At 37.8% G+C, this 23,449-nt stretch overlaps 2 protein-coding genes across 9 annotated transcripts; one reads left to right on the plus strand and one right to left on the minus strand.

Moving 5' to 3' along the window:
- Positions 1-3,290: 3,290 nt before the first annotated feature.
- Positions 3,291-8,312, minus strand: LOC131674264 (ATP-dependent DNA/RNA helicase DHX36). 4 transcript variants are annotated; one of them, XM_058952826.1, is made up of 17 exons: positions 8,152-8,312; positions 7,972-8,085; positions 7,867-7,908; positions 7,703-7,800; positions 6,990-7,577; positions 6,729-6,918; positions 6,398-6,572; positions 6,162-6,310; positions 5,960-6,089; positions 5,670-5,865; positions 5,320-5,584; positions 4,957-5,249; positions 4,461-4,887; positions 4,163-4,374; positions 4,016-4,098; positions 3,844-3,935; positions 3,291-3,769 (listed from the first exon to the last, which is right to left on the minus strand). In XM_058952826.1, exons 4-17 carry the CDS (start codon positions 7,764-7,766, stop codon positions 3,661-3,663), a joined length of 2,973 nt encoding a protein of 990 aa, XP_058808809.1. In that variant the 5' UTR covers positions 7,767-7,800; positions 7,867-7,908; positions 7,972-8,085; positions 8,152-8,312; the 3' UTR covers positions 3,291-3,660. The 4 variants fall into 4 exon arrangements, with proteins under 4 accessions (XP_058808809.1, XP_058808810.1, XP_058808808.1 ...); XM_058952827.1 differs by having other exon boundaries at positions 8,188-8,311; XM_058952825.1 differs by having other exon boundaries at positions 7,972-8,312.
- A 261-nt stretch (positions 8,313-8,573) lies between these two features.
- On the plus strand, positions 8,574-21,846 carry LOC131674263 (multiple epidermal growth factor-like domains protein 8). Of its 5 annotated transcripts, none has more exons than XM_058952820.1 (31): positions 8,581-8,972; positions 9,564-9,825; positions 9,893-10,056; positions 10,139-10,416; positions 10,490-10,674; positions 10,753-11,089; positions 11,172-11,416; positions 11,489-11,722; positions 11,791-12,078; positions 12,166-12,303; positions 12,383-12,627; positions 12,692-13,309; positions 13,379-13,692; positions 13,776-13,949; positions 14,034-14,451; positions 14,529-14,865; positions 14,938-15,336; positions 15,420-15,904; positions 15,989-16,777; positions 17,013-17,437; positions 17,519-17,862; positions 17,946-18,151; positions 18,227-18,512; positions 18,596-18,821; positions 18,897-18,923; positions 18,998-19,313; positions 19,393-19,568; positions 19,634-19,887; positions 20,261-20,448; positions 20,893-21,480; positions 21,563-21,846. In XM_058952820.1, exons 2-31 carry the CDS (start codon positions 9,621-9,623, stop codon positions 21,839-21,841), a joined length of 9,168 nt encoding a protein of 3,055 aa, XP_058808803.1. In that variant the 5' UTR covers positions 8,581-8,972; positions 9,564-9,620; the 3' UTR covers positions 21,842-21,846. The 5 variants fall into 5 exon arrangements, with proteins under 5 accessions (XP_058808806.1, XP_058808803.1, XP_058808804.1 ...); XM_058952821.1 differs by having other exon boundaries at positions 8,581-8,839; positions 9,539-9,825; XM_058952819.1 differs by having other exon boundaries at positions 8,582-8,972; positions 9,539-9,825.
- Positions 21,847-23,449: the final 1,603 nt, after the last annotated feature.

Here is a 23,449-nt window from a genome sequence, read left to right on the forward strand (position 1 = left end):
ACGAAAAAGAATTATATATATAATTTGTTTTACGCAAGGTTGACCTGTTCTACTAGCTGGGCTACCAACGCGCATCGTAATCGCGATTTGATCCGCGTGGTTCGTCGCGTATTGGCGCGTCGATCGTCCGCGCAGCGTGCACAAGTGGTCGCTCCGCGGTCTCGACGATGCGGACCCGCGGCGCCAATACGTACACGGACATTTGTCACCGAGACGAGACACCGTGCGTGAGCGACGTGGCCGCGCGTGCGCCCATGTATACATACATATACATAAAAGTCGATTTCTTTCGTCGCGTCCTTGAAGTTCACGGCCAATAATCGCACGGAGCGCAGCTCGCTCGCTCGCTCTCGCGACGGGGAGCTTTAACGGAACGAGGTTTTCGGGACGGCGCGTGCACGGGCTCCTTTTCGGCTGTCGAACTCTCTCTCTCGAGCGCGTGAATATTGAAGCCCGCGCCGCGGATACTTTACATTCTTAATAACCGATTGCCTCATCGCTCTCTCAAGTTTTGCTGTTATTCGCGGAGCTTCACGAATGAATTATTCATAGTTTCAGCTAGCCAGGCGCTGAAATCGTACGCTCGCCGGGCGCCGTTGACACTTGAGAAGAAAAAAAAAAAAAAAAGAAAAAGAAAAAGAAGAAAAAAAAACAAAAAACAAATGCATTTCGCAAGATTTGGTTTTATTTATTTTGCCTTTAACGACGGCAATAAAGCCAACGCGCTCGAGATTGTATCGCAAAGGATATCGCGTTCAAATTAACGACCAAATCTTAACAAGGCAATTTACTTTCGTCCATTAGTGAGATCCCCAGATCGAAGTTTCAGAATAAAAAAAAGAGAGAAAGAAAAAAAAACAGCACTACGTCGGTCAGTCTCACTTCGGAAAGCCAATCTCGGTGTGAATTTTCATTTTCCGAGAACGGCAAGCCCCCCCCGGCCGAAGAGTGCTCGTGGCGAATGCAAGCGACGCGTATTCCGGTCGATTTGACGCGACGACGTATAGGCGAATAAGCACACGCACGTATATACATTGTCGCCGCCGCCGAACGCATATAGCAGGAAATGCAATTATCGTATTCCCGCTCTTTCTCTCTCCCCCTCTTCATTTTTTTTTTGTTGCTCTCTCGTCGCCTGCTACCACACACCCTCGCTCTCATTACCTTGTTCGCACTCCCTTTCGAGATGCTGCACGCGTGTCGTTGCGTTAGACAGCAAGGCTTTTTGACGTTGTCGCGCTTTGCGTCGCTTTCTTTTTCTCGCCGAAGTTCGAGTGTCGCAGGCTTGTTGCCTCCTGCTTACTTTCTATGCAAAAGATAATGTTTTTTTTTTCTTTTGCTTTTGACCGATGATCTACATAGTGAATATCTTGTAATCGTTGAAAAAAAAATCAAAACGGTCGATATTAAATCTCATGAGCGTTTCTTTTTTGCATATAGTAAATATTCCGCAATAAATTGATCTCGCATCCTTGGAAAATTGAGAAAGCGACCTATCTTTTGTAACGCTTCTCGCTCTACGGCGAGCCGTACAAATACAACTTCTAAAAGTCAATGAAGTTGAGGTACGTCTTAATAAAGAGCAAACGTTTGATTAGGCCGAGCGACTTAAATACAACGCGAAGCCCTTGGAAGTCCGCGATAGAAAGAAGCAAGTGACGTCCTGCTTGAAATTGACTTTTCAAATTAATCCTGCGCCGATTGTTTCGCGAAGGTGATCCATGCCTTCGTTATACGTCGACCTCTCTGTCTTCACGTTCCAATCTATGCTTTATCATCGATAAACCAATTACGCGCCTCGACTTTGTTTGCAAATATTGTTATCTAGCCGGTCGAATCGGCGTATCGTTACAATGTCGCGATAATCCTGCTGATTTTGGGGTCGCTACGGCGAACCTTGATAACTGATCCTCGTATCGTGGCTGTAGCTAATCGCGCGGACCATTCGACCGCGAGTTTTCTCGATCGATGCTGCGCCACTTACGACAATACAACGTTACAAAAATGTCCAAGAGTGCAATAATTGCTGGCGCAGCTCGAGCTGGATCTCAATGCGACTTGTTTAGAAGCTATGAAAAAAACAGGTCAATTACAATCATATCGCTGCGAAATTATCAACATTACGAATGCAGCTTTAATCGCGTCTTACTTTTTTTTTCGATGTGCGATTTTGTTTTAAACAGGAAAAAAATTCAATTACTTCAACAAATACAACTTTCTTATTTTATCTAATCTGCCAATGTTTTCTTTTCGACGTTACTCTCTTGTAATTTCATTTCGTAAAATTATCAAATGCCCAGAATAACTTGTGCTTAGAGTATGCGTAATTCATGATGTGTGAAAACTGATCATATGACGGAAAATATTACGCACCCGATTATTCGATCATTGGAGATTCTTTGATCGTCGTTACTCGCAAGCAGGTAGTCTTGTGAGCCGAGTACTTCGAGCGACGTTCGTGAAACTTGAATGAATATACTTGTGCACGCGATATGCGCGGCAGACATTTGATGACACTTTGCAGTGCAAGCTGAGGTTGAATGTTTTTCAAACTTCAACTATTCATTGAAATAAATTTCCTTGTGCAGCGACTCGCAAAATACGATATTCTCATTTGCTCGTAAGGACAAGTGCAAAATTAACGAATAATAAATATAAGGCGAACAGAAAATCTAAGAAACTACAACATACGAGGGGAAGAGGCGCCGCACGGCAAAGTAACAAGTGCAGTGGTGGCGGCAGACGCGCCTAAGGTTATCGGCTTTCTCCCGCGTTCTCCAACTTATCAGCGTGCACTTGCATGTGCTCACGATAAGAATGTTAATTTCTCCTGTCTCCTTCCCTTCCACCCCCCTCTCTCTTGCTTTCCTGGATTTACGCGCGCGCAGTTCATATAGTAGCGCAGACAAAAACATTCGGACTGCATACTGGCGTCCTCATTATACAAATAATAATAATAATAATAATAATAATAATAATAATAATAATAATAATAATAATAATAATAATAATAATAATAATAATAATAATAATAATAATAATAATAATAATAATAATAATAATAATAATAATAATAATAGTAATAACTACAAAAATAACAATAACCGTTATAATGACAACAGTAACAATAAGACGATTTACGACTTGGGTGTATATCGTTCGCTAAAGTGATTTACTGAGGTAATCGTTGCTCTGTTATAGGTCATAAGAACATTGCGGAAAAAAGATATTTGTTATATATCGCTGATAAATGCAAAAGAAAAACTGCTTTTTCTTAGAAAATTGTTTTTCAATAATTTATTATTTTGTAAACCCGCTTTTTCTTTTCACTAGTATATATACAGAACCTTACTTGTAACAGCAGTTAGAGAGCTTCGTCCGACACTGCGTTTCACAATTATGCTAATAATAGTCATTTAAAGAACAAGAAAGAGAAAAAAAACCGAGCAGTAAGCGTCAAGGCAGAGCATGTGTGAAAGAACAACTCGTCATTCACACACATACACACGCACATCACACACACGCACACACACCCATATGCGTGAGTGTGGGTGTGTGTGCGTGCGTACGTGCGTGCGTGCGTGCGTGCGTGCGTGCGTGTATGTATTTATGTGTGTGTGTGTGTGTACACGTGTACATGCGATGAGCGATATATGATAATTAGTCATCGTAATCTAGGCAGTCCTCATCGAAATCTTCCCAGTCGTGGTAGCGACCCGAGTCCAAGCCTAGATTTTCGTCGCCTTCCGATAATAGCTCAATTATAGCGCTAGAAGAGAGAACGATTCATTAGTATAAACGAATTTTATTCTGTTTGGTATAGCGATTGATTTGTTTATTTACTTCAAGATGTTTCCTTCATGCCCGTTCCAAGTTATCATTCCCGGATGAGTGATTTTATGTTCCAACAAACTATCCAGTTGTTTGTGCAGCTTCTAAAAAATAAATAGAAACGAATTTTCAGCATTTTATATTTTAAATCGCTCTCATTCAAAAGAGTATCTGTTATTAATACCTGGATTATTTGAGCGGTACCATGCTCACATACAAAAGATAAATTATTAGCCACAGTAATGACACTTTTGCCGCGTTTATCATCTGTAATCAACACATTTTTCCGTTAAATAAGATGTAATAAAAGAAATTCATCCGTCATACAAACCTAAAAAGCTAGTCGGAGATGCAAAGAGTAAGGCTACGGGACTAACACTCGTCGTGTCGAATAAATAGATACCCGTAGATTTTCTTTTTAAAAAATAAGTTAAATACGGACTAGGAAAGGAATATACTTTTTCATTGATACTTGCTGGGTGTACTTTCACCAATTCTTTTTCTGTGGTTATAGCTTTGACACCACTTCTCGGTGAAGCTCGCCTAGAAGCACACAATAGAATGTACAAAAAAGAAAACAAATCCAGAACGCGCGCGCTTGATCGATGATGAATTATAAAATAGCTTACTTCACGATAGCTACATTTGGATACAATCCAGCGCAGACGATCGCCTTAATGAGCGACTTATTATGCGAGTTCCTGTTGGCTGAATCGTCTCGCGGATTGTCGTTGCGCAAAAACTTCATTTCACACAAATAGCGAGCGAACTGCTGTTTCATGTCTGACAATAATTTGAGCGTATTATAGGAGAGAAAATACTCGCGGCAGAAGTAGTATGCGCCACCGCGATAGTTTAGTTCCTCGAAGCGATGCAAGGCTTCCGCCAAGGCTATGTGGTCACTGAACTGATTCAGGCCGAGCTCCAATTTCTTCCGACGTGCTTCCTCCTCTTTGCCCAGAGGACAGTAAAACGCGTCTTTGAATGATAAACTTGCCGCAATCGCGAAAATTGGCTCGATGCATGAAAACATGGCTGCCCATAAAATCATCTTTCCTGTCAAAGAATATTATGCCCGAGATTATTGAGCGTGAAATTACAAAATTAAAAAAATACCGATCGTACCTGTTCGAGGATCCAGAGGTAAATGTGCCAAATGATAACCTAATGGGGTCAAATTTTCCGTCTCGTCGAGGGCATTCAATTGCAACAATAAATCTAAAGATAGTGATATTGCTTTCGGATTCGGTGGATCCATAACTGTAGACAAAAATTCTGCTGCTTTTCCTATTTGTAAGATTTTTACTTGCAAGATGACTTCTTCTAAACGAGTTCTAAGCATTTCTGGCAATGGATAACGATCGAATGCATTTCCACGAGCTTTCGTATATAAATGGTAACATATTCCAGGCTGTACCCTAAAAAAAAAATTATTATTTTTAATTACTCACAGTTTCACATCGTCATTGGATCAACATGAAAAATTACCTGCCAGCTCGTCCTTTGCGTTGTTTTGCATTAGCCTCGCTCACCCATTCGGCATCTAGTGTTTGCATGTTATTTTCTACATCAAAGTTTGATAGTTTTGTTTTACCACAATCGATAACATATACAACATCTTCAATCGTGATTGAAGTTTCAGCGATCGTTGTTGCAATTATTATTTTACGAACATCAGGCGGTGGCACTATAAAAATATATTTTTGATCGGCAGTCGGCATTCTTGAATGTAATGGATAAATAACAGATTTATCTAACAACAAAAAATAAAAGAAACTGTAAAGAACATTAATTAACAATGTTTTAATATTTATTATTTGTTTTACAAAATTATTTACTTGACGGAAAACTGGGGCTGTCTATCATCATCCTATTTAGTTTTGAAATATCTTGCGAGCCAGGTAAAAAAATCAATATCGCCCCAGGACTTTTTGTTAAACAAATATACTTTGTTAGTTCTAAAATGAGATCTAATGATAATTCTTCACTCTTTGGATTTTTTATTTGCTGTAACACATATTCTGGATAATTTTTCTGCAAATAAGCATAGTTATAGTCCAACGATATAATTATTAATAAAAATAAATTCTCAATGGATAACTTTGCAGTGTATGTATCTGAAACTAACCAAATATTCCAAATGACGCACGTATGGTCCAATCATCTCTTCAAATTCATTGAATTTCTCTATAGCGGCTCTACGTTTCTTTGAATGTTTCTTTTTTTGACTTGGCGCTACGGATTCCGGAAATTGAAACCTAATCGACCAATATTAGTTTGTATTTTTTGATCTGCATAAATGATTAGAAAGAAAATCAATAATAACATACTTCGTTAAAGCAATAACATCCTCTAAATAAAATTCTTCGACAGGATAAGTAAATCCAGGTATATGAATCGTTGGACAATTGGCATAGTATTTGGAAAACTGTTCAGAATTTAATGTGGCACTCATCAAAATAACTTTTAAATCAGGCCTCTATAAAAAATCCAAAATTTTAATAAAATCAATGTTAATTATTATTTAATTATTTTAATTCTGATAAAATAATTGAAAGATAATTACCCTAGGAATAATTTGTTTTAATAAAGTTATTATGAAATCACTCTGAGTACTTCTTTCGTGAATTTCATCTAAAATAATATGTGAATAATTTCTAAGAGCTGGATCCATTTGCATGAATTGTAATAACATTCCAGTGGTACAAAATGAAATACTTCCATAAGGTCTAGCTGGTACTCTGTTTTTATATAAAAATTGATAGATTAATTAATGATACACCTAAATATTTATAAACTGAATAATATTCTCATAAATATGAATTATGCTTAGTATTCAGTCTGGAGCAATGATTGTGCAAATTAAAGCAACTATTTGCATATTCCAATCAACTCACTTTTCTAATCGAATGTGAAATCCTACTGAACTGCCTAAATGATCAGCTCTTTCAGCTGCAACTCTCTCAGCAACTGATATTGCTGATAACCTCCTTGGCTGCGTACAAGCAATGCATGTTGTACTACCTCTACCACATTCAATTTCATAATCTAGTATGAATTGAGCTACTTGTGTTGTTTTCCCACAACCTAAGAGTTTACAAGAAAATGAAAGTTTTATCATTTATCTTTATAAAGTATGTAGAGTAACATATTGTTACCTGTTTCTCCACTAATAAGTATAACTTGATTATGCTTAATTAAATCTAAGATTTCTTTTTGCTTTTCATATGCTGGTAGCTTTTTTCGAAATTCAAGCATTTTCCTATATTGATTAGTAGATTTTTGTCTATTTAATTCATCTAATAATTTGATATCTACGTTCTCATCCCTTCGTAATTTGGGTGCTGAAATTAGAGCTTTATTTAGATTGTCTTGTAAATTTCCTTTAATGATATTCAAAAATTTTCTTTTAAACTGGGAGTCATTAATGTGATTATATCTAGATTCAAAGTATTTTTGTTCATCCTCTTGTTTAATGTTAAAGCTTTTATTAAATGGTCTTTCTGGAATTTCAATCAAATTTCTAATTTTTCTTTCTGTATGGGATTTTAATTTGATTGGCAATGTTTCTCTTTTTTTATCTTCAGCTTTCTCTTTCTTTGCTTGCTTATTTTTATAATAAAGGCCAATTTCCTTTCCTTTCAACCATGGGGAATGGCCACCTCGACCACCTCGACCACCTCGACTACCTCTGTAAGAATGACCAGAGGACATTTCTGAACCATGAGAGTCTTGACTGAATCCTCCTATTCATAAAAAATTTTAATATAATTTTTTAATTCATCTCTTATCACAGGTAAAACAAAATAAATCATCAAATATGTATCAATTTCTTTTAAAAAGTAATTTTGTATATTAGAATCATTTCTACCTGATCTTTCACTTCTCCACGAATACCCATGTCGAGACTCAGAACCTCTATGACGATGAGACATTGTTAAAAATATTTTTTAAATTTCAGTTTGCAATCTAAAAATAAAACAGTTTTTAGTTTCCAAAGTTTGATAAATAATGATAATTCAAAACATAACCTACCAGAAATAAAAACTCTTTTCACAAATTCATACAATGTTAAATCTAGAAATAAAACAATTTTTAGTTTCCAAAGTTTGGTAAATAATAATTCAAAATATAACCTACCAGAAATTAAAATTCTTTTCACAAATTCATACAATGTTAACTTTTATTTGTCATAAAAAAATGATAGTCGATCTATGACACTTCGTACTTTGCTTCTCCGCATGCTTTAAAAACCTGTTGATATTCGAACTAATGATTTTGTATTCATATTCTGTTAGAATATATAACAATTGAAATCACATAAACATTGGCGATACAGTCAGTGAGAACGCTTACTATTTTTAAGTTTTTAAAGTGAACTTCAACAACTAATTTCAATTTTTATGGCGTTTCACAAATTTTTTAGCTCAATCAAATATTATTTCTTTATTTCATTTCAAATTTTGCTCGTAGAATAACGTAAAGAACTGATACTCAATATTGGATATATACCTATACATACATTGACAGCGATTATATATTCCACTACATTGCAATCGTCAACGTACAGTAACGGATCAAGAAGATAAAGTGCCCTAAATAGTAAAATGGTAAACCCAAGATTTTTCCAAATAAATATTACGTTTCATTCGCAAAAATATTTCACTCCAAATTAACGTGGCTTAATCACAATTTCTTCTCTTATAATTAAAATTAGAAAACAAAAAAAAAACAAAAAAATCAGATAATCTCAGGACAATAACAAAGCAGAGATGTGTATCGTATGTTTTGAAGGAGCAGCCTATAATAGGCGCAGTAAAGACAGAGTACCGCACCAAGCTGTGTTCGTGTTCTCCTCCCTGTCTCACTCTCGCGATTCGCATACGCAAATGATGCAAAGCCTGGCAAGCAACGTCGAAAGATAGGCGCGGATGGAAAAAAGTGATTCGCGATCGCATACAGCAAACAACTTGTATAAGGTCCCTGCTGTTCGCATGGCTGTTATCAGGTCGAGAGTTACTTTGCACACCTAGAAAGGATCGTCTGCACATCTCTTATTATTATGAACTGCTGCACGTTCTTCTTACGGGGATCATCCAAGGTGTTCGGGAATAGCAGCCAGAAGCCGCAGCGGTGAATGTGTCAGTGATTTATGCGCTCGTTTCGCTAGCATGCTAATTGGGTTTTTAGTGCATCGCCGAGGTTTTTGTGTTGTTTATCCTTGGCCTGTGTGTTGTGTGCAGCGTGTGTCGCTTTATTTTGCCTTCAGAGCTAATTTTCTTTCACTCGGAGTTTTGATGAGAGTTGCAAGATGATTCTATGGTCACTGACTAGAATAGATGCACAGTACTTTATGTTTATAATCAGAAAATGCACTGCTCAGACTTGTGATGACCTTGTTCTTTGCTATTTGATCCAAGTATTATTTGAAAAAATCCAATTCATTATACAAAATGCATGGCAATTTATAATTATTCCTATCCATTTTTCTTATGTTGTTTTTTAAATGATCTTGAATGTACAACAATTGGCTGGACTCTTACACAATACCTTTGATAAGTTGCACAATATGAATTTACCAGAACAATTGAGAATGTTGCTTTAACAGAATTTGAGCAAATATTTACTTGTACATAGCTAGAAATTACTGATATTAAGAGGACTTTTTTATCTTAAAATCATAAAAATGATATTTTTGCCAATATAGATAAAAGAAAACACATTTTCTTCAGAGTTAACGGGATGACTATTGTCCTCTCGTGTGACACATCATCTTTGGAGTCAGTGTAATGGGTTTGGTGGCAACCCTAGCGCTATGGATCTTAACTTGGAGCTGCCTTCTGAGGGGCACATTATTAGCCCCGCAGGTGTCAGCCAAGCAAATACCATGCGACAAAACCAGAAAAATTTTCACAGAATCATGGGGTGCGATCAGCGATGGACCCAAGGGCTCAAATTACACACAGGATTCGCACTGCGAATGGCTGATCAAAGGTAATTCATCATCTGTACTTTGCTGATTAGGGTTAATAACTACAAAACTAACAAATCTCTTATACAGCCAACAGCAGTCGTCAATTCATTACTTTGAGTTTCCGAACAATGGGTACAGAATGCAGCTATGATTACGTATTTGTTTACGATGGAGATTCATTTAGATCTCCACTACTGGGCAGTTTTAGTGGCAAAACAGAGCCCCAACAAGTAACAGCCTTGTCTGGATTTGTTAGTATATTTTTTTTAACTATAAATATTTTTAGAACTCATCTCAGAGAAACAATAATGAAAAACATTGTTTATTTTGCAGATGTTAATTTTATTGTATAGTGATACTAATTATGTCTTGGATGGTTTTCATGCTGAGTTTTCTGTTACGGATTGTCCAAATAATTGTACAAATCATGGAAAATGTATAAATAATACATGTTTTTGTGAAAATGATTGGGGTGGAAAAGACTGTGCAAGACCACTATGTCCAAACAATTGTGGTACAGGAGGAATTTGTGGACTAAAACAATGTCAATGTCACAATGGATACTCTGGACAGTCGTGTTCACTCCATAAAACTCATCCTGAAGGAAATAGGTCTGTAAATTTAAAATATAATATATCCACACCGAAAATAGAAAAGATGACTGCTTTTTTTATTAATTTTTAGGTGGCACTGGCTTGCACATTCCGAAAGTGGAATGACCCCTAGAGCTGCACATACTGCTGTTTACATAAGTGAATCTGATTCCATATACGTTTTTGGAGGGTATAATCTCAATTACATATTAAGCGACTTGGAGATTTATCGCTTTTCTGTAAGTCAGTGGGAAGACGATTATGGTACAGTCTTAGGTAAGATACAATATGAAAAAATCTTATATTTGCCATTCAGTCTTTGACCAGATGCTTATTAATTTTAAAATTTTTTAGAAGGATCTTCCGCTGCGGAATATTTAGATCCAATGTTGATTGCTAGCGAATTGGAAAACATTGGAGCAGGAGCCCATGAACAATACGGACTTCCAACGTCGATATTCTGGAAATTACTGGCAAGATATTCGCTATTAAATTTCAAGGAAAATAACACGTCTCCTCATCGGGATAAGAGTCACGAAGGCATTCAGTATGGCTGGCGAGAACCAAAACCAGTTGACCATAAAGATAGAGATAGAAAATTGCAACAACATGTAATAAGAAATAATGACACTGCTGACAATCAAGAGAGAAAGAAACACACGAGAAGAATTAGACCGTTGACGCATACAAGGTAATTATTCGTCAGTTAAAATTGACAACGTACTTGTGGAACAATTTTATTCATACATTGTTCAATTATATTGCAATTTCAGACATAGAAGGAGCTCAGATAATGATGTACATTATAAACAGCGACATATTACTAGTATTGATGAAAGCCATGATTGGGAAGATCGAGTTCTAGAAACACCCATGGAAGAGAATGCTTTTTTGCAAGATATATTGGAACCTCAAATCACAACTCAGTTCACTGTGAATGATGACGTCACAGAACCAAACGTTGAGGAATTTATTAAACCTTCTCCGAGATATGGGCATGCAGCATGTAAATATCAAGGTACATTTAATTTAGTATGATTCTTAAAAAGTAATTTCGGATTGTACTTCTTAAAGTTTCAATCGTCAATAGGTGGTTTCGTGATCTACGGTGGCAAAGTAGAGGACGGATCTCTTTCTAATGAACTGTGGTATTACAACATAAACAAAACATCATGGACGTTGCGTGCTAAAAATTCACCATTCTACCCTCCAAGACTCACCCGCCATACGCTTACGTTAGCCGAAGAATACATTTATTTATTTGGAGGTAGCACTGTAGACGGAGAATTTTCTTCAAGCTTGTATAGGATAAAATTAAATTTGAGTGAGTTAATTTTCGTAAGCTTAATTGTATTTATTTATCATCAACTAAATATTGAATCTATTTAACAGCTGATTCAACAGCAAGTACTGAAAAATGGCACGAAGTCCGGCCAAGAGGTGGTAAAGAATTAGACGTTAGAGTCGTGGCTCATTCGACCGTTTATCACAAAGCTACGAATTCCTTGCTCGTATACGGCGGTGTAGTTGCTAGTGTAGCTCGATTCAGCAAATTATCCGACAGAATGTTCGTTTTTCAACTTAACAGAAGAGTATGGTCAGAAATTCATTACCCAAGAGCACATTTACGAGACACTTACGTTCCCCGAGAACGTGCATTTCATACTTGTAACATCATCGGTACGATAGATAAAACGTTATTAATCCTATGAAACCATAAATTAATGTCTTGAAATTTATTCTAAAACAAATGTATTATCGATACAGGTAATTATTTAGTGGTATTCGGCGGCTACTCGCACAGACATAACAAGGAAGAAATTTGTTATGACAACCAAATGTATTTGTATCACTTAGGCTGTCATGCCTGGGTGAGCCATGACGTTTTGAATATCAGTGACAAAGGTGAGCTCATCAAAATGTCGCGTGTTTTATCGGTGTTGCTTTTTTTACGACATATTTAATTTATCATTACTTTTACTAGATTCACAATATCCAAAACAACAAGGGGTATTTGCTCATGCATCGGACGTTCGAGCTGGAAATACATTGTTACTAGTCGGTGGTTATCACGGCAATGTCAATGCGGACCTGCTTGCTTACACTCTACCTCCTATGCTTGCGCCGGGTGATGGTGACGTGATGGAACCCGAACATTACTGTTCTCGACACAAAAGTCTCGTTGAATGTGCTGCTAATCCCGAATGTGGATGGTGTTCTGCAGATGAGGTATGTTTTTTCAATATTTCAAACAGCGGCATTATTTATTACTAATAAAAAACATTCTATTTAGAACTGCTACGGTCGCACCGTCGTTAGCAACTGTACGACCAATCTGCAAACAACTCGTTGTCCAGGAGTATGCCCAGCCCTTGGCGATTGTCATTCATGTTTAATCCACGGTCAACCAGGTGGTGGCTGGGGTACAAATTCACGCGGTCGTAGTTCTGTATCTAATAAATTTAACTTAGGCACTTGCACGTGGTGCGTTCAAAATGCACGCTGTCACCATAAAGATGATAATTATGGAGTATGTGGGTTACGCGACGACACACCATCGCAGATTCCCGGTTGGTGGGGTACGAAAGGCACGGAGATAACGCGAGTTGATGAGTGTCGTGAAATGGACAGAAGACCTGGCTTGACGTTCTTGAAATACAATCCACCAGTGAATTTTTCGCAGCCAGATTCTGTAATGATTGTTAACGCAACGACAGTGGATTTTAACGTGCCATCGACTCAAGGTGCGAAAGTAGAGTCGGGTAGGGGTGGTGAGATGGTTGCTAAATTGATTGGATTCTTGAGACTGCCTAATAATATCTGGGATGGTAAAATGGAATTGTTGAAAATCTGCGTTAGCTATAATACCGCTACTCTTCACGTCTCGGGAAACAACATGACGCACAATCTGGTAGGCTTTGTAATTGATTTGAATATTACTATCACAAAGATAAATTCTGAACATTTAAATATTTTACAGATGGTTGTAGCAAATCTCACGGCAGAAACATCACAGTGCATACCATTGCGCACAGGTCCAGATTCGTTCTTATCGAGCTACGTTACTTTTGTACCAGGAAGATATCTTATGAACTTCGAGTCGAGAAGAATGGTAACGGCTAGTTACGCGCACTCAAGTAAGATGGAAATAATGCACAGTCGTCGCACTGAGAATCCTAAAGTATTCACCTTCGAATATCTCGAGCCATACCAAAACGGCACGTGCGAGCAATACGGAAATTGTCTGCATTGTCTCACGGATGCTGCGTGTGGTTGGTGTGACATCAACAATAAGTAATTCCATTTTTCTATTTTTGATATTATATATATAATTATTTTCATTGTATGCAATTACTTCTATCTTGTCCGCAATACAGATGCTTATCGCGAGCAGTGAATGAAACCGAGAGTTGCGTGGCAGATATCGAGTGGGACGAGAATGGCAAGGTTATACAGGAGTGGCATTATCTGACAATCAATCCAACGACTTGTGCCAACTGCTCCAATTACATCTCTTGTGAGTCTTGTGTCAGTACTAATATCTGCGAATGGTACGTTCTCCGTGCACAATTATTATCTTTTATTAAGTCTAATTTGATTACCTAATTACGTCAAGCATTATAATTAAATTAAAGGTGGACAGAAGAAGCTCGTTGTGCTAGAATAGGTCGCATGCCCGACGCAGTAGTCAGTATTGATCAGTGTCCAGTTCCCTGTAGACAACGTTCCAATTGTACGCAATGTCTGATTGAACGTGGACGTTGCGTATGGTGTGAAGCTACACAAGAGTGCTTCTCTTTCTCTGTGTACACGTCTGAATACCAATTTGGTCTGTGTCGCGAGTGGACCGATCAAGCTGGTCTCATGGGTGTTACTACACGCGGAAGTTCCTCCCTTACTGGCGATGATCAGTGTAAGAGTTGTAGCCGACACTCGAATTGTTCAAACTGCTTGCACTCGCTCAGCTGTGGCTGGTGCTACAGTTTAGATAACCCAATACTCGGCGCTTGTGTGCAAGGTGATTTCAACCAAGCTCACGTCAACTGTAGTTTGGTGAGATACAGTTATAATAATCACATTCTTTTGACAATGAATTGATATATAAAATAATAGTTTCATTTCATTTTCAGGTTATTAATGAATTTCAAAATACAAGTTTGGAAGCGCACGAATCCGGTTGGGCGTACGCACAATGTCCAGATGTAGATGAATGCGATTTAGGTCTTCACGATTGCCATCCAAATGCCAAATGTACCAATACCCACGGTAGCTACAGCTGTCAGTGTAGACGCGGTTTCAATGGTGATGGCAAAGAGAATTGCACCAAGACTTGCTACGAGAAGTGCGTCAATGGTTACTGCAGCGAAGCTCCTGATTACAAGTGTGAGTGCGATCTTGGTTGGACTGGCCCCGATTGCCGTACAAATTGCGGTTGCTACAATCACTCAACTTGCTCTTTTGGCCCTGGTACGTTAAATCACTAAAATGCTATTTATAGGGCTACTTAAGTTGATGATAATGGTATTTTATATTTTCTAGGAGTGTGTGATGAGTGTCAAGACTGGACGGAAGGCCATTACTGCGATGTTTGCAAAGCTGGTAGTTACGGTAACGCTACAACCAGCTTAGGTTGTCAAAAATGCGACTGCAATGAACACGGCGATGTAGAGCTTGGCACTTGCGATCCTCAAACGGGTACGTGTTTCTGCAAAGATAACACCGAAGGAGATCGTTGTGAATTGTGTAAAAAGGGATACTACGGTGATCCGCGCAACGGAGGAATGTGTTACTACGGTTGCATGTCTCGCGGTATGCTCAGCGGTGAAGGCAATGGCAAACAAGGTCTCGGCAGTCGTCATTCACAACTTAGTTTATGGGAGAGTCATCTCGGCGGTTCACTCACACGAGAATGTTTGTGGATTATCAGTCCAAAAACAGGTAAGAAACGAATCTAAAATATATTGAAATTGCAATGAAATGAAAAAAAAAATATGTAAAATGGTTTTGCTTTCTTCGCGTAGGTCTCTCATCCGATACAATGACAGCGAGTGTACAGAGCGTCATTCAATTTACAATTCACGACGACATTAACGTTAGTTGCCAAGAAAACAGCGTTTACGTATACGATGGTTTGCCAGATTTTGTTTCATCGACGAGCAGCCATCAGAGTCAATTATTGGGCGTTTATTGCACAGAAAGTACCGATTATCCTGTCACTGTTGAAGCGAGATCCGGTTTTCTCACCGTCCATTACAAACAACTCGACGAGGTTGAAGGTTTTAATGCTAGTTACGTCGTTATGACGTGTAACAATTGCCCTCCAAATCGCGAATGCCGGAACGGCAATTGTCTCTGCAAACTTGGGTTTGTCGGTATCAATTGTGATATCGAAATTTGTCCCAAAAATTGCTCTGCTACCAAGAAACAAGGTGTGTGCGAAAAGGGTTACGGGCATTGCGTGTGCACTTCAGGTTTTGGAGGACAAGATTGTTCCATTAATATTAAGGTCTCAATATTATTACTATTCATTGTTAATGATAAGATTGGGAATTACACTAGATTTAGTTAACGTAGAGATTAATTTTTGCAGAACAATCAATTGGTATTTACGGAACTATTCAACAGCGAGTTTTTGTCCGATCAACTTGATCATTTACGTAAAACCTTACCACGTTTCGGGCACAGTTTGGTAGCAGATAGACGTGGTAGTTTATGGATGTTTGGAGGCTATTCTTTGAGTCACGGGCCTTTGAACGACATTCGATTGTTCGATACCAAAAACAGCACCTGGATGCCAGTCACAGTAGAATCCACATCGGAGGCATCGATGCCACAGGGACGATACTTCCATGCTGCCGAAATTGTACATAGCAGGCAGCAGATATACGTTTACGGTGGACTGTCGATGAAAGAAGAAGGCGTGCAAGGTTTATCCAACAATACATTGAGCGATTTCTGGAAATTCAGTCTTCAAAATCAACATTGGATGCAGATTGTCGATCACTCGCCGTCAAGAAAAGAACCATCGCCATTGGCCGGGCACACGCTAACTCTATTCAGAGATGGAGGCGAATCGGAAAGTCTCGTTCTAATTGGTGGCTTTAGTCCCAGATTCGGATATTTAGATACAGTATGGGAATTTAATCTTGAAACGGAAAAGTGGGACGTAGTGCAAACTGTTGGAAATGGCCCGCTTGGCGTTTACGGGCATTCAACTGTTTTTCATAGTAAATCTAAGAGTTTTTATATTTTTGGCGGTTACACTTATGCAATCAATCGAACTTTCATATCGAATAAGCTTTATGCTCTCAACTACAAAACAAAAACGTGGTCCGTACTACCGCCATTCGACGATGACCCTGCTGATGGAATGGTACTGGTGAGCTTTAATTTATTACTCGTAGAAGAAGGTATACTAATGTAAAATAAATATCATCGCACATTTTATATCCCTTCGCACAATTCGAAAAAAAAAATTTTGCCTTCGAAATTATTATTAAAACGGAGTAAATGTTTGGTGACTGCTTTTAATAATCATTATTACGTGAATGGTTGTTACATTATATATTTTTGGTTAAAATGTTTCCAGTAATTGAAAAACTATTTTCTTTTAGCCGCAAGCTCGTTTTTTACATTCAGCTGTGACTACTGACGAGTACATGGTGATATTTGGCGGACGTCAAAATCCTTACAATACCACCGATTCTCTGATAGCGTACAAATATTCGTGTAACTTGTGGATTCGTCTCATAACGAAAGATATGGAAATTATTGGGAATCCACCTCCTCCAGCTTACGCTCATGCGATGACCCACGCAGACCCAGAAAATAACGCGGTGTACGTTGTTGGTGGATTCGATGGGGGAATTAAAAGTCACGTTACTTTAATTCACATACCTGAGGATTTATGTAACTTATGGACAGATAAGATAACTTGCAGAAAGTACTATGGTTGCTCGTTCTGTTCGGTCACAACTATCAGTGGAGAGAACGCGTCGTACTGCTTTTCAAACGAGGAGTCATTACACCGTGATGAAAAGTAAGCTCAAGTTTTCAAATAAATCACGTTGAATGAAGTGTTGTTCAGAATCTTATAATTTTATGTAATGTTTTATCGTAGATGTGACGTCAACGTGACAAAAGCCCACAGATCGAACGGAATATTTTGCAATGCTGATTGGATGTCCAGTAGAAAATGCGAGAGTTTCAAAACGTGTACCGATTGTCTAGCCGAATGGCCATATTACCAGGAAAGAGAGCCAGTATGCAAATGGTGCATCGACTGCCACGGCAAATGTATCCCTGCTGATAAAGAGTGTGATGAGCAAAGTAAATGTAAGCACTGGCAGAAACTCGTTACCGATGTCAATCAGTGCGGTGAAAGATTGTGTCCAGCCAGCGATTGCGAGAAATGTAAAAATTGCCAGGGTAATTGCGTTTGGACGAGACAAGTTTTAAAGACGTGTAAGATTATATAATAATAAAACGTTTGGTGAGCTAATAAAAGAGCGTAACGTAATTTGATAATTGTATCATCATTATTACAGCCGAATTAGGTTTGAAGTTGACAGCTGAGCCCGTCTACGATTGGAATTGTGTCCCCGAAGATATTTTCAACAGATCCAGTATAAAAATGACAAGTACACAATGTGAAAAAAGATGTTCGGAGCATAAAGATTGCAAAAGCTGCTTGAAAGGTACCGGTGCTGAGGGGGGTTGGCGAGAATGCAGGTGGTCTACGAGATTGAATGAGGTACGATTGATTGTTATTTATCATGTATCAGAAACCTCTTGTCGTAAGATATTTATTCGCTAAAACATTTGATAGTGCATTTCACCATCATATCAACCACTTTACTGTGCTGGAGGGGTATGCGGTTTGGTTTTACGAAGTACCGACGTCGAGTATTGTCCGGAGCCATGCTCTGCCTTCAAGCAGTGCAGCACATGCTTGAAGCACTCTCATTGCGGTTGGTGTTCATTGGATTCGACAAACGTAACTGGTCAAGGAATTTGCACTGAAGGCTCGTTGGAAGCTCCTCCAGGGTTCGATCATCCTGCTGGCGGAACTTGCGAGATGCTTTATTACCAGCAGCATCCTCAACTTGATATGCGTAAGTTGTGCCATTCCTGTTAGTTTTTTGTAAACAACAAAAAAGTCATTTTCATTAGTGTTTTAATTAACGTTTCGTTGCAGCCGTTACAACGACAGTTTCATCTCATGGGGAAGATTACCATGACAACGTTACGATCTCTTTAAGTAACGTTATACCATCGTTAAGGTTCTCGTGGCATTATGTACGTTGTCCACCGGAAAATGAGTGTGAAAATAGCCACCACACGTGCTCGCCAAAGAGTGAAAAGTGCTTCGATTTGGATGAAGGATTCGAGTGTATGTGCGGCGAAGGATACAAAACTGAAATGTAAATAATTCTTTTTTGATTTAATGCTTGATTTTGAAATTACCTAATTGAATATTTGGATTATATTTATTACAGGACGCACGGATACAATGAGTATGGAAGGTAATATCTTGTTTCATCAATTTTATCATTTCCTTCTTAAAAAGTCAATTTTTAAGCTTGTATGGTCTTTATAGGAAAACATGCGTACCAATGTGTACTCAGGGCTGCGTAAGAGGAACCTGTATCGAGCCAAATATGTGTCATTGCGACTTTGGTTATGTTGGAAGCAATTGTTCGATACAATGCCAATGCAACGGACACAGCGACTGCGCTGGACCCGATAAACTCGATGAATGCTTAGAATGTCATAACAATACGAAAGGACGTCAGTGTGACAAATGCGAACCTTTATACGTTGGAAATCCAACGGATAATGGTCAATGTGTACCGTGCTTTGAATACTGTAATGGGCATACTCGTACGTGCATTAATGAGAACCAAACGGTTCCGGTGAGTTTTGAAATTATTAATACGATTGAGCTATTCAAAGAAAATCTATCCCAAAATTAACGTGATTTTATTATGTTAGGATCCAAATTCAATTGACAAAATGTCGATCGAGTTATTGAAGAAACAATTGGTTGAAGGTCCTGTTGCTAAGGCAAAATGTGTTAATTGTGCCAATAATACGAAAGGTGATAAATGTGGCGAATGTGTTTCTGGTTATTTTCGAGGAACGGAAGATTTGAGAGATGTTTGTCGACCGTAAGTCATTTTATATCCGGTAAATGCAAAGTATATGCAAAGAATTGCATTTAATGAATTGGCAGGTGTGAATGTCACGGACATGGCTTTACTTGCGATCCAGTAACAGGCGAACAATGTGACTGCAGGAATAACACGGAAAGCGAATCATCTTGTGTCAGTGGTCCGTCAAAGGGTGGCAATTCTGGTCTTACTCCTTGTTGGATGGTCCAGTGTAGCAAGTGTAGAGAAAATTACGCCGGCACACCGACCAATGGCCACCAATGTTACAAAACTGTTACTGTTGAAAACAAAATGTGTTTTGATTCCAAGTTAATAGGTAAATATGTGCTATTGCGCGTGTACAACCAACCGTGTCATTATTCTCAAGTCAATGATTCACTTAAAACATTATTTTGTATAAAAATTGACAGTATGTCAAATTAGAAACTGTTTTGTTTAACTTTGAATCGACAATTAGTAAAGACTTTTATTTTCTTGAAAATTGAATAATTTTGCTCATTTCATGCATATTCACAAAATACATTACCACATCATTGTAAGTGGACAATCTCTATGAGATTTATATGTATTAATTTTTGCTTTTTGCCATTTTCTCTGGAGGACCCTACGGTTTGTACTCCTTCAATAATCGGTGTTTTTTTTAATTATTTCAATTATTATTTCTAGCTAACGATATATTTCTTGTTTAGATGAATGCAAAGTAAAACCGAAGCCATTGAATCCCGGACAGACTGTTTTCTACATGGTACAGCCACGTTTTATGAATGTTGACATAAGAATTATGGTTGACGTCACTCAAGGTGCACTTGACTTATTCCTGAGTCCTCGCGACGATACGTTTGTGGTCAACTTAAATTCTACTACTGGTTATCAAAAGGTAAAATTTAGATTATTTTATCATTTACGTTCAGTGACGATAATGATTTTAAAAACTTTACGTTTATTTTGCCTTTAAATAAATTAATATGGAAATGCTTATCCGACTCTGGAAAGAAAGCGAGGTACATTTGTCAAAAGAATTTACGAAAAAAAATGATACAGATTGTACGAACACTGCTTTTATTTGATATTTTTTGATGCACCAAAAAACGTCATATAATTTTTTCAAAATATTTCTATTGCTTTCTATTTTTTATTGATTTTGACTTTGACTATTAGAATTATGTCGATATTCTCAGTTTTTAAAATGAATCTGCACATTAAATAATTTGAGGCTTAAGCGTGAGAAACTTATTATTTCGAGAGATACAAAAAAGTGCGTTGCGCTTTACTTAAAAATAAAAAAGCTTAAAGTAAAAATATCGTTGATTTCCATTGTCAGGTGGAACTCGATGAAAAGTTCAAATGGCGCAAGGACTATGAGTACATCTGGCCAGAGGATGGTCCATTCCGTGGGCGTGAACGGAAAGTCGACTATTACCCTTACAGTTCATATCATTTCTCTTCAAATGGTAGCGAGTCGCAATGGAATCCAAGTGTCGAGTATACGGTTGTCGAACGTCAAGCCGAAGGACTTGCAACTTACGTAACAATCAACGAGCGCAACACCTTCCTGTTTGTACGAAATCTTACCAATCGGCTGGTGCTCACATTGCCTCAAGATAGACACGACCTCGGGTCGACCAAATTTCATATTGCACTTAGAGCTGTGGACCCACCCTTACCAGAGTTCAATGGACGAGCCTCGTATGGCATGGTTTTCTTCAGACAAGATCAACTGCATATCGATTTATTTGTGTTCTTCTCCGTGTTCTTCTCATGCTTTTTCCTCTTTCTGGCTGCGTGTGTCGTTGCCTGGAAAACTAAACAGGCGGCTGATGTCAGGCGAGCTCGGAGGAGACACGTGGTCGAGATGTTGCACATGGCTAAGAGACCCTTCGCTTCTGCTACCATTTTATATGATCGCGAGGTAAGTTCTTACAACATTAAATACAATGAGTTTTGACTGTCATTATTAGGTCGATTGAATATCAATTTGATTCTAATTGTAGGGTTCTCCATCGAGCCAAAGCGAATGCAGTCCAAATTCACCACAACGCAAAAGCAGACGAAACAAAGTGGTCAACTTCCACAATGAAGTAAGGCCAGTTGCGGTCGAACCAACGGAGGACGGAGTCGCCGCGGTAGCTACAGTATTTATAAAGTTGCCTGGAGGTAACGCTGCACCTGTCAAACTTGCCCTCGGCAGTTCGCTAATTTTTTTAACGAGGGTCTATCCGGCCAATAGCCGTACGTTTCTCAGGCGACGAAACAGTCACGCATTGAATTGAGACATGTTAATACTTTTCAAAATATTGTACTGTGCGGTATACCTCGACATTCAGTTTGAATTGCGAGCGTACTTGGAGATTACATTTCTTAACTGATTACTTGTGTATAATAGGAATCGTACTGTATATATTGAAAGAGCTAGTGGTTACTGGTGCTATCATAATCAGTTTGATAAGAAAATGTAATAATCACGATGATGCTGCGAGAAATGAAAGGATGTTAATTTGCAAGATATTACTGGCGTGTAAAAGCAGCGACAATTTTTTCTCTTTTCGGGTAGTTTCCAATCAAAACAATATTTGCGTAATAATGATTCGAGTAATCAAAATATTATACTGACATACAACTTACGATTATCAGTGGTAAATTTTATGAAATATTTTGTTATTCGAAAAGACAAAAATAATTATAAGTGTAAATAGAGTGAAGAGCAGCTTTTTTTTATTAACGATAGCAGTATGATCATCTTTAGAGTATAAAAAGTTAATCCAAAAGTTCAGCGTACACGTAGTAATATAAATTAAGGTGTAATGTCTCGCGCCATTCCATGACATAAGACTGTTTAGACCTGTAGAAAGCTACGAATATAAAAATGCAATATTCTTTTGATTATTTTGTCCTCTAATCTACAAACTAACACAAATTTGTCGTTTATTCTTGCATTAGACATTCTCAGATTCACGCACGTGTATTGAACACTTTCTCTTCTGCTAACATAGTTTCTTAAACTTGTAGTTACCGTTAATAATGCGATAAACTTAATGCACGAAAACGCAACAATTCAATGATATAGAAATCTCTTTGTTCAACGTTAAAGAAAAAATAATTTATGTTACGATTTGCATGGATAACTCGAATGGAGATTTTTTTTATTTAATTATTTTATACTAAATGTGAAATTGTTTTATGAATCGTGTTTGATTACAAAATAAGTAGATGAAAAAGGATTCATTCACATTTAAAGAATAAGTCTAATACGTAATTAATTGACTCTTACGTGCATATGGATAAGATGCCATAAGGGTGTCGGTTATTTTTGAACTAACAGTATTAGAAAAGCATTCTTGTTTATGCATCACATATGAAAGACGCTTTTGCAATAATATCTCTTACATCGAGACAATATTTATATTGAAATTACGTAAGTGTATAACTTACATCTCGCCTTTATTGCAATATTCCGCAACTCAATGTTCCAATACTTGTGCAATAGAACTCAATGAGTTATTTAAAACATAATTATTATGTTACTTTTATATTTTTCGAATTTGCGTAATTACTTATTTTCAATAGGTTGTACATGCACTAATTGATGCCATATTTTTATGCGATTTATTTTCACTGGTTAAAACAGCACTTTTCGCTCAATTTGGAAAACTCTGTAAGCACTTTGTTTGTAAAATTATCGTTTTCAGTTGTATTTGTCATTTTTCAATTGATCAAAAATTCTTGAAGCACTATTAACGAATGAGAGACTTCGTTCAAGACCATGAGTGAATAGCTGGAAATGAAATTTTTCGGGAACTCAGCGTCGAGAGAGAAAATCTAATCGTTCCTACATTTGATGGGATTTCACTATGAAAAATTGTAATGCTGTTGTTTGTTAA

The sequence above is a fragment of the Phymastichus coffea genome, unplaced genomic scaffold (assembly GCF_024137745.1).
Source record: "Phymastichus coffea isolate CEN01 unplaced genomic scaffold, Cenicafe_Pcof_1.1 PCOF00223, whole genome shotgun sequence".
NCBI lineage: Eukaryota > Metazoa > Arthropoda > Insecta > Hymenoptera > Eulophidae > Phymastichus > Phymastichus coffea.

What these genes read in the sequence shown, in the direction of transcription:
- LOC131674264 (XM_058952826.1), bottom strand. Translation starts at nt 7,766, where the DNA reads ATGTCTCATCGTCATAGAGGTTCTGAGTCTCGACATGGGTATTCGTGG. An exon ending in GTGGAGAAGTGAAAGATCAG is followed by an intron (nt 7,578 to 7,702) that starts GTAGAAATGATT and finishes TTTTATGAATAG; the next exon opens with GAGGATTCAGTCAAGACTCT. An exon ending in CCAAATGTAGCTATCGTGAA is followed by an intron (nt 4,375 to 4,460) that starts GTAAGCTATTTT and finishes GTGTGCTTCTAG; the next exon opens with GCGAGCTTCACCGAGAAGTG.
- LOC131674263 (XM_058952820.1), top strand. Translation starts at nt 9,621, where the DNA reads ATGGGTTTGGTGGCAACCCTAGCGCTATGGATCTTAACTTGGAGCTGC. An exon ending in TAACAGCCTTGTCTGGATTT is followed by an intron (nt 10,057 to 10,138) that starts GTTAGTATATTT and finishes TTTATTTTGCAG; the next exon opens with ATGTTAATTTTATTGTATAG. An exon ending in AGACCGTTGACGCATACAAG is followed by an intron (nt 11,090 to 11,171) that starts GTAATTATTCGT and finishes TTGCAATTTCAG; the next exon opens with ACATAGAAGGAGCTCAGATA.